This window comes from Bison bison, unplaced genomic scaffold, assembly GCF_000754665.1.
Source record: "Bison bison bison isolate TAMUID 2011002044 unplaced genomic scaffold, Bison_UMD1.0 scf7180017854880, whole genome shotgun sequence".
Lineage (NCBI taxonomy): Eukaryota > Metazoa > Chordata > Mammalia > Artiodactyla > Bovidae > Bison > Bison bison.
Window position 1 is genome coordinate 164,293 of NW_011485453.1, and position 10,796 is coordinate 175,088.

Here is a 10,796-nt window from a genome sequence, read left to right on the forward strand (position 1 = left end):
CCCCTACTATTTGCCATGAAGTGATGGAACCGGATGCCGTGATCTTAGTTTTCTGAATGTTGAGCTTTAAGCCAACTTTTTCACTCTCCTCTTTCACTTTCATCAAGAGGCTCTTTAGTTCTTCTTCGCTTTCTGCCATAATAAACCTACAAAATATGCTAAGAAGACAAAACTTCCAAATATTCATCAAGATTCCCCAGTTTACAACTTGCCTTCACTTGCTCTTCCTTTCTGAGTCGCTTGAGAGTAGAATGCAGGCATGACTCCCTTTAATACTCTCAGCATCCCTAAACACCTGTAGATTTCCTAAAGTCAACCAGAACACTTACCTGGACAGCCAGAGAACTACCACCAAAATCACGAGATTGTGAAATGAAAGTTGCTGAGTCATGTCCAACTCTTTGCAACCCCATGGACTGTAGCTTGCCAGGCTCCCCTGTCCATGGAATTGTCCAGGCCAGAATACTGGAGTGGGTTGCTGTTTCCTTCTCCAGGGAATCTTCCTGACCCCAGCATCAAACCCAGGTCTCCTGAATTGCAGGCGGATTCTTTACCATCTGAGCCGCTGGGGCACCTGCATAGGCAGGTGATTAACCTGCCACCAAAGTCAGGAGATTAACACCAGTCCAAAGCCATCAACACAGATCTCATCACACACTGTCCTTCCCAAGAATGGCCTTTACTTGTCAACATCAAATTTCTCGTTTAGTCTTCTTCAGCCTGGCTCTTCAGTCTATCTTTGCATGATCTTCATATTTTTGTGGACATTATGGGGTTTTTTAAAAATATTTGCTATTTTATTTATTTGGTTGCTTAGTTGCAGCATGTGGGATCTAGCTCCCTGATCAGAGATCAAACCTGGGCCCCCTGAACTGGGAGTGCAGAGTCTTAGTCACTGGACCAATTTAGGGAAGTCCCTGAATTGTGGGGGGTTTTTTTTCTTCAATGTCTTAATATGAAAAGAGTTGAGTATGACATTGTCGGACAGAAGAATGAATATTTTGCTGAATAAAAGCCCCAAGTCAGGATACATGCACAGCAGAAATGGGGCCAGGCTCCCAGCACTTGTGTATAATTAAAGAAGGAATTTTTAACTTAAAAAAGTCAGTAAAAGAGGATACAGATGAAAAAGGCAGCAACAACACCAACACTGGAAAAGCGGGAAAGGGAGCAAGCTTCTCTCGGGGGCTTGCCCAGAACTGGAGAGCTGATCGGTCTCAGGGAACTTCAACATTTGGATGGACTCTAAACGCAAACCTAATCTCTCCAATCAGGGTCTTGTCAGAACCAGTAATCCTTTTCCCTGAGACCCTATATAAAGAACTCCTGTCCTCCCATGACAGGGAGCCTAAGCAAAGAACCCTCACTTTTGACACCACTTGGGATAGATATTGGGCCCCAGCAAACAAACCACCACCTCCCAGACAGAAGCCCAGGAAAGTTGCCATGCTCAAGAAGTTGCTTCAGACTCTAAGATTTGGGAAATCTACATCAGCTGCTAGCTTAGCTTCTGGGGAGGATGTTGGGGTTCCAACATCCTGATGCCCTTTCTAACCACTGGGAGGTACCTATAAAATGACCCACTCCCACCCTTCAGGAAGTTACCTGGCCATGGCGAGTCTCCCCCAGCTCTCAAGCCACCAAACCTGCAAAACTAACCCATAAAGTAGCAAGGGCTTGAGGAGGCAGAACTGCTGGCCCAGCCCATACTGCCTTACCTACTGGTGAGCAAAGACCAGCAGCTAGATTGGGGAGCCACAAAGGAGGGGGTCTAGGCAACAGGATCCCCCTACTACCTCACGGCTTTCTCCTGACTCTGAAGCAGCCATGATGACGGGCCCAGAAAACCCACACACCTCACTCCACACGACAGACAGCTTAGACCTCAGAATTACTGCCATGAAGAGCAACAAGGTCTCTCTTTGTTTAAAGTACAACAAGGGAAACTCTTGAGAAAATTGGGAATGGGCCTGGAGAAAATAAGAGCTTAGACGTCTCTGCCACCTTTCCGAAAGGAAAAAGTTCATGCAAGTAGGAAAGTCAGGGTCTTTCCCTGCTTTGTGTTCCTGGCTAAACTCAAGACTAAGAAAATCCCCTGGACTTGCAGCCTCAGTAAGTATACAAGTGCCCAACCAGCACACGCCACCCCCCCACCAAGGTTAGCCTCTGGCATGTGAAATGCCCAAGAATTTGCCTTCTAGTCCAATCCCCACCGACCTCAACCCAACACAAAGGGCATCTGCCTGTGGTTCTCACCTCTCCTCAGAGAAGAGGATCCTAGCAGAGCCTCCAAGGTACAGTCAGGTGCCAAGGAACACAATGCCAGACTGTCTATCAGGCCAGGGCAGGGACAGCCAGCTTCAGATCAAAGAGAGAGAGGCTTAGTGTAACAACCAGTGTCATTTCAGCAGGAAAGTAGAGGGCAAGTGGTGAGAAGGGCTCCTATGGGCACACCTTCCTGGGGACGCAGTTCCTGTCAGTTGCCTCCTCCTGCAGGAACATGTGTAGGCAGCGTTCATTCTGAGCTGGTGGATGCCCAGCATCCATCCAGTTTATTAGCAATTCTGCTAATAAACTGTTTGAGGCCCTACCTCTTTTCTCCAATAAAGGACTCCTCAAAGACCCTTTCATTTCCTCGAAAAGGGAGCTGCCATTTCAAGACTTTCCCGTGCAGTGGTGGGACTATTAATACAATCGTTCTCTCTTGCTCCAGCTCATTTTCTAGTCACTCAAAGTTACTGCAGCACCGTCATACACAGGACTCCTTCAGTTTGAAAACAGGTAGTTTTGTTCACATGCAAATCTCGTAGGTGGGTGAAGCGAGTGCAGCCCACGCCTACCGTCTGTGGATTAAAGATGTTGATATCCAGAAAGTTACTTGGCAGCCTATAAGCGTTGGTCAGTTCCTGCAGCTTCAAGTTAAGGCTCCAGGTGTCAGCTACTGCCAGGTCTGACATCTTTCCAAAGGAGAGACCTGGACCGGGGGCTTCACTGTGGTTTTGATTTGCATTTCACAAACAAGTCACGAAGTTGAGCATCTTTTCATGTGTTATTCCTTTTTTTAAAAAAAAGTCTATTCAAGTCCCTTGTGCATTTTTCACTGGGTTGTTTCTTTTTGTTGTTGAGTTGTAAGAGTTATTTCTAGCTTCTGGATATAGTTCTTTATCAGATATGTGGTTTGCAAATATTTTCTCCCATTCTGTGAGTTGCCCTTTCACTGTCAATAGCTTTTAACCTGACCTAATCAAGTCTTTTGATTTGACTTCCAGGGTACAGGAAACACATGGACAAAGGAACCAGCTAAATAACACTGCAGGGAACCTATCAGAGCAACCCCAAAATGAAATAAATATTCTACAAGTCAGTAGGCCTGAACTGTTCTGCAGTCATTGATAAGGAACAGTGGGTATGGGGTGGAGAGCTTCTGGAAGAAAAAAATGAATAGGCAACTGAAAGCTACATAAGAACCTGGATCAGATCCCAACCTGAACAAACTGAACAAATGTGGGGGATGAACAGGGAATTTCAGTGCAAAGGGAAGTTCACTTAGATTGAGAATAGGCTTGTGGTTATTTATATAGAAAGTGAAAGAAAGTGAAGTCGCTCAGTCGTGTCCGACTCTTTGAGACCCCATGGACTGTAGCCTACCAGGCTCCTCCCTCCGTGGGATTCTCCAGGCAAGAGTATTGGAGTGGGTTGCCAGTTTCCTTCTCCAGGGGATCTTCCCAACCCAGGGATAGAACCCGGGCCTCCCGCGTTCCAGGCAGATGCTTTAACCTCTGAGCCACCAGGGAAGCCCATTTACATAGAAGGATCTCCTTATTCTAGGAGATCTGTGCTCAAGTTTACACAGAGACATGATGTCATCACACGTGACCCCAGTGTTTAGAAGAAAAATAAAACACGTTGAGACACATCCCCATATACACTGACAACACAAATGTTAGCGATGATTGGTCCAGGTAGGGGACCGCAGCGGCTCAGCACGCTGTTCGTGATGTGCTAGACCCGACCTCAGCGCGCTCCCCACCTGTCACTCCACCCTGCCTGGCCTCCTTTTTGTCTCCCAGACGATGACGGAGGCCTGGGCCCTCTCAGGGCCCTTGCACCTGGCGCCACTCACTCTTCCCCAAACATCTTGTGGTTGATTCTCCCAGCTCCTTCAAATACTCATTCAGAAATCCCCATCTCAGCACCATCTTCCCTGTTGACTTATCTAAAAGTATGACCCCTCTGAGCTCCACGAACAGCACTTCCCTGCTCTCTCCTTTCTGATGGCAATGCCATCTGTCTCTCTCCAGCCAGAGACCAGCTGGAACACAGCCATGGCCAAACAGAGTTGGGTCTGTTAACTCACGGCCGCAGAGAAGACCACTGCCGTGGGGAGCCCTGTATCTGAGTCAGAGAACTGAGCCTGGGCTCAAGGAAGCAGGCTAGCTCTGGACTGAACCGGGAAGTGGGAGTCATCCTACAATCCAGTGTCTCAGTGAGTCTCATCTAGAAGATAAGCGATGCTGTGACTGACAGTGAAGCAGCAGCCGCTCATCAGCCAGGACCGGGGCTGCCGGGATGTTCCCTTGGTGGGAGTGGTCCCTGTTTTCTCTATTTGGACAGTGCTTTTCTGCCTGGAGCATGGCAGTTCCAGCGGCCAAGTCCTGATGTCATGTTCCAGAGGAGTGCACAAGTGTCGTGGAGAAAACCCAGATGTCCGGGGTGGCCTTCCTCCTTCTCACGGCATGTTTACCTGCTGCCCTCATCCTGTTCTGCACACCTTCCCCAGCAGGAGTGTCTTCTTGCCCTGGGCTGAGCACCCAGCAGTTAGCAGTGGTCTGGCACTGGTTAGAAGGTCATACATCACCCACGAGGAATACATGGAGCTTCTGGGCCTTCACAATCTTGCCCAAGGCAGCCCCTGCTGCTCGCCTGCCTTTAGGGTCTGGTCAGGGCTGCAGAACCTCTCTTAAGGGAGATGCCTCCTTCCCTTCCTCCAGGGAGGACTCTGACCAGAGGGACTGCTGCCCAAATCGTGGCTGTGGGATGTGGACCCACGCACCTCACTGCCCTGGAGCTCCAAGGAGCTGGGTCTCGGGCCTCCCCTCCCCTGGAGGGGAGCAGCCTGAGTGTGAGGAGTCTCTCCCCTGAGGCCCGAGCCTCAGCCCCAGTGGAGTTTGTGACCACAGCTGCCTCCCCGCTGTCTAAGCCTCAGCTTCCCCATGGGGCCAGGAGACCCTGGGAACCCTTCACGTTCTGAAGAACCGGCACCGTTTGCGCTGGTAGGCCTGCTGTTCTGTGGGGACAAGAGCCAGCACCCTTGTCCACCTTCGGGCAGGCCCCGGCCAGCCATCCTTGACCCCCAGCCCCGAGCTCAGCTCACCCGGGAGGCAGGGCAGGCAGGGGCATTCACTCACTCGGGAGGCAGGGCAGGCAGGGGCATTCAGCTCACCCAGGAGGCAGTGCAGGCAGGGGCATTCACCGTCAGGGAGATGGTGGTCAGTGCACGCATGGTGCTGAGGCACAAAGACCCGGGGGTCACTAGACAGTTCTTTACGGGGAGCCAGCTCTGGGCTCCTGACTGTCCAGGAGGCTTCACAGACCAGCAAACAAAACCAAAACAAAATTCCCTCCTTTTCTGAGCTTACATTCTAGTGGGTAATAAACATGTGTTTTTCTTGGAAAAAAGAAAAGTGTAGCAAGTTGAAGACTGGACAGGCCAGGTGAGGGAGTTGCAATTTTAAATGGGGTGGTCAGTGTGGGCCTAGTAATACGGTGACATCTGAAGGAGGACCTTCCCGGAAGGAGGCCTGGAGAGGACGGAGCAGGCTAGAAGGAGGCAGCTCAGGGCCTGGAGGAGGACAGAGGAGGGAGGCAGAGCTGGGGGCAGGGAGCCTTCCCTCATGGAGGGTCAGTAGCCACAGCAGGGCTCAGGGGTAAGAAATGAGGGTTGGACAGGCCTGGGGTCGCTGGTCTGAACCTCAGGAAGGAAGGATGGAGCAGCTATCTCCAGGAGGGATGGGAGGCAGGGGAGGGGATGTGAGCCTGGGCGGGGGGTGGGGGTGTCTCCAGAGCACAGGTGGAGGTCAGTGCCGCCAGGTGGACTAAGGGCAGACGGAGGGGGTTTAGGATGGGGACGGAGCCAGGGCCCTCACCCCCTCCATTAAAATCAACTCCCTAGGCACAAGTTTGTGGGGTCAGGACACAGACTACCCAGGAGAAGAAAGAAAGGCAAGAAAACAGTGGGGCGAAGCGCGTCTGTGCACCACCTGACAAATGCTAAGAAAAGGAGCAGTCAGCCACGGCCCCAGCCCAGAAGGAGGGGCTCTTCCCTCCTGCCCTCAGGCCCTCCCTCGATTCAGCCCAGCCTTCCGGACTGCAGGCCCCTGCCCCGGCCCGAGTTTCTGGGGGCTGAAGGTGGCAGTTCCGGGCTGGGGTCCTGCAGCCAGGTTCTAACCCAGCCTGACTTACTTTGCCCGCTCCTCCCCCCGTCACCTCCCCCGCCCACACAGGTCCACCGAACCCCTGCTTACACCTGGCACCCTCCATTCTGGCTGGAGACCCCCCTGCTGGGGAATTCCCAAGATGAGGGGCTGGCAGTCTCCTGTGGTCCCTGCTCTCTCCAGCCTGGAGCCCAAACGTCACCCCTGTCCCCAATGATCCCGGTCCTGGACCTGAAAGGAAATGGTTTCTGCTGAACTTGACCTCACAGTGACCGCCACCGCATGGGGCTTCGAAGGGTGCTCACGGGGAGGCTCAGGTGGCTGAGCTTGGGACTGAAGTCTAAGCTTCAGAGTGAGCTTCCCAGACAGTTGGTTCAAGTTCACCCTTCGGGCCAGTTGTGCTGGGCACACTCTTGCTGGACCGAGGGACTAACAGTGAAGAGAAAAGCATCAATACGCTGGAGGCACTTCAGGGAAGTCGGCTAAACAGAGAAATACACCAGGGTGAGTGGTGACCCAGGAGTCTGTGTTCTTCCTCTGTGGTGTTGGTAGGAACAGGAATCCTGACTGTTAGGGAGCCTCTGAGGACACGATGCTGGCGGGGCCCCCGGAGCGGGCGGGGAGCGGCCCTGCGCATGCGCTGTCCACGGCGCGGGGTTGTCACTCCACTGGTAGCTCACTCCCAGGAAATGGATAAAGAAAGGTCACCTGCGCAGGTGAGGCGGACAGAAGGGAGCTTTCGCTTTTCAAGCTGGGCTTTTTCCAGGGCTGCTGTGACAAATAATATGCATAATGTGCAAAATCTTAAAATATTAATTGAAATACATACAGAAAACATGTGTTAAAGAAAATGTAGACAGAAGACCCTGAGTGTGTGAGGACAGTGCATGTGTGTCTGGAGACTGATCATATGTGTGTCAAAAAAAAAAAACAAGTTACAAAAATACACCCTGAACCCATTTGAACACTGAAAAGGAATAAACAGATTCTAATTGTCATGTAGGAAAATGCTCATCCACCCCAGGTAATAAAACCTGGTGTCCCTACACACATTATTAATACCACCAACAATCAAGAGTTGAAACTGGCCAGCACGTGAACATGGGCTCCCTTGGGACAGTGCCGTGGATGGGGTGTTGAAGGGGGTCAGCCCCTTCTCTAAGCACCCCTGCTGCTTCCTCTGCGGCAGTGGACAGAGGGCTGGGGGGACACATGAGCGGAGTAACACTCCAGAGGACCAAGGCCTGGGCTATGGAACCCCCGGCTCAGACACAGAGACCGGGGCACAGTGCCAGGCCGCCCACAGCTCAGCTCCACCTCATGGCACGTGGTGGTTCCAGGAACCTGTGCTCAGGGGGAAGCCCCATGAAAACATGCAACACCGAGCAAGCTAGAACTCCTGCAGACCCCATCACCTGGGGACAGTTGTTTTACCAGTTTGCTGCCTGCTATCCACCCCTTCCTTCTATTTAAATAATACTGGGGGGACTTCCCTGGTGGTCCAGTGGCTAAGACAACATGCTCCCAATGCAGGGGGCCCAGGTGTGATCCCTTGTCAGAGGACTAGATCCCACATGCCACAGCTAAAGATCCCATGTGCTGCAACTAAGACCTGGCACAGTCAAATAGAAATATATCCATATATACTACAACGAGCTACCACCGCACGCCGGTCAGAATGGCCAAAATTTAAAAGTCTACAAATAAATGCTGAAGAGAGTAGAGAAAAGAGAACTCTCCCTCACTGCTGGTGGGAATGCAAGTTGGTGCAGCCACGATGGGAAACAGTACGCAGGCTCCTCAGAAAGCTAAACATGGATTACCATATGATACAGCAATCCCATTCCTGGGCAGATATCCAGACAAAACTATAATTCAGAAAGATACATGCACTCCTATGTCAAAGCAGCATTATTCACAATAGCCAAGACGTGGAAAGGGCCTAAATGTCCATTGACAGAGGAATGGATCAAGAAAATGTGGTATATACATACAATGGAATACTGCTCAGCCATGAAAAGAACAAAATAAAGCCATTTGAAGCAACTGAACGACTTCCCTTTCACTTTTCACTTTCATGCATTGGAGAAGGAAATGGCAAACCACTCCAGTGTTCTTGCCTGGAGAATCCCAGGGACGGGGGAGCCTGGTGGGCTGCTGTCTATGGGGTCGCACAGAGTTGGACACAACTGAAGCGACTTAGCAGCAGCAGAAGATGCAACTAGAGATTACAATACTAAGTGAAGTAAGTCAGACAGAAAGACAAATAGCATATGATATCACTTCTATATGGATTCTAAAATATGCCACAAACAAACCCATCCTGGAAAATGAAACAGACTCATAAACAGAGCACAGACTTGTGGTTGTCAAATGGGAGGAAGAAAGAGGGAAGGAGGGACTGGTAGATACAAGCTATTACATATAGAATGGATAAACAACAAGTCCTGCTATATAGCACAGGGAACTATATTCAATCCCTTGGGATAAATCCTAATGAAAAAGAATATAAAAAAGAATGTATATGTGTGTATAACTGAGTCACCTTGCTGTGCAGCAGAAATTAACAGAACATTGTAAATCAAACATGTGTTATGCTGTGCTTAGTCGCTCAGTCATGTCCAACTCTTTGTGACCCCATGGACTTTAGCTTGAGAGGTTCCTCTGTCCATGGAGATTCTCCAGGCAAGAATACTGGAGTGGGTTGTTATGCCCTCCTCCAGGGGATCTTCCCAACCCAGAGATCAAACCTGAGTCTCCCGCTTTGTAGGTGAATTCTTTACCATCTGAGCCACCAGGGAAGCCCAAGAATACTGGAGTGGGTAACCTATCCCTTCTCCAGAAGATCTTCCTGACCCAGGAATCGAATCAGGGTCTCCTGCACTGCAGGTGGATTCTTTACCAGCTGAGCTATGAGGGAAGCCCAAATTAACTGTGGTATATCCAGTTTCTTCTCCTTCTTATTAAAAAAAATCCTATCTTTCAAAAGAGATGTGCCTATAAGGAAATGTTTATAAGAATTAAAAATTTTTAATCAAGCTACAATCTGTTAAATTTTATATATATATACATATATATATATATATATAGTTCTCGCTGTACTCTTTGCGAGAACAAGGAACCCATGAAGCACATAGAAATGGTTGCCTTGGGGAGGAGGGGATAAGCTAAGAGGGTAAAGCAGGTGAAGGCACCAGCTGGGATGGAAACCCAGGAGGGAAAACCGTGGGTTTCTGTGCCCCAGGCACTGTGTGAAGGGCCAGCCCCTCCCCTGGGTGCCAGCTGGCAGAGGCCCCCACCAGGCATCTGGGGGCCTGTGGGTGGAGGAGACCTCAGAAGGAGCCTCAGCCGGGTGAGGAGGGATCTACAGCCAAGGCTGGAGAGGGCCAGAAGCCAAGACTGTTACTCCCTCCTTGTGACACCTGGCTTCACTTTTCTCATCAGGTGGAGCCGCAGAAACTTAAAATAAGAACACAGAACGCTTCTGGGAGGGACGCACCCCAGGTCATCCTTCCCTCAGAGGGACAGGCAGGTCAGGGACAATCATTATGGAGGCTGGGCCCTGGGCTGGGTGGACACACGGACCCTTCGCCAGGCCAGGGCCCCTATCTCCCTGTTACCTGCTCTGGCTGTGGCTCTGCAGGGGCAGCCAAAGTGATAGCCCCTCAGCCATCAAGCCCACCAGGCCCTGACCACCCGCTGTCACTGGAAATGATAAGAAACCCACCGCATTGCCCTCTCCCTTCTCCCAGTGATGACCCTGGCCCCAATCCTGGTTCCACATATATAAGGGGACCCTGGGGGCTGAGCATCACCAACACCAGTTTTCAGGAAGTCAAGCTCCCGCTCAGCCGCCACCATCTCTCTGACCAGGACTGAGAGGACCATCATCGTGTCCCTGTGGAGCAAGATCTCCACACAGGCGGACGTCATTGGCACCAAGACCCTGGAGAGGTGAGCACCAGGTGTGCTGGGGTGGAGCCTGGAGGGGACCTTGTGGGTCAGTGAGGTCAGAGTTCAGTGAGAACAGGGGTCAGTGAGGAGGGGTGACTGAGGAGGGTGAGTGAGAAGAGTGAGTGAGGAGGGGAGAGTGAAGAGGGTCAGTGAGGATGGGTCAGTGAGGAGTGTCACCGAGGATGGTCAGTGAGCATGAGCAGGTGAGGAGCATCTCGGGGGTCAGAGGCAGGAGGAGGAGGTGATGGGGGCGGTCTGAGGGTCACCTGTGTCTCTCGGGGCCCAGCACCCAGGTCCCCACAATCACGTGGACGGAGGGAGGGAGGGAAGGAAGGAATGACTTGGAGACGGGCGGTCAGGGTGAGGTGGCCAGGCAGTACTGAGCAGCGGCTACCGCAAGAGTCACCC

General features: G+C 51.4%; 1 protein-coding gene across 1 annotated transcript in view; it reads left to right on the forward strand.

Annotated features, from left to right (window-relative positions):
* LOC105001268 (hemoglobin subunit zeta-like) overlaps positions 1-10,796 on the forward strand; it is a 15,056-nt gene that overhangs the window by 3,599 nt on the left and 661 nt on the right. Inside the window, exons 3-5 of the mRNA XM_010857453.1 lie at positions 6,337-6,440; positions 10,308-10,388; positions 10,675-10,753. Coding sequence (XP_010855755.1) covers positions 6,337-6,440; positions 10,308-10,388; positions 10,675-10,753 — 264 coding nt within the window. The remainder of the gene's footprint in view (positions 1-6,336; positions 6,441-10,307; positions 10,389-10,674; positions 10,754-10,796) is intronic.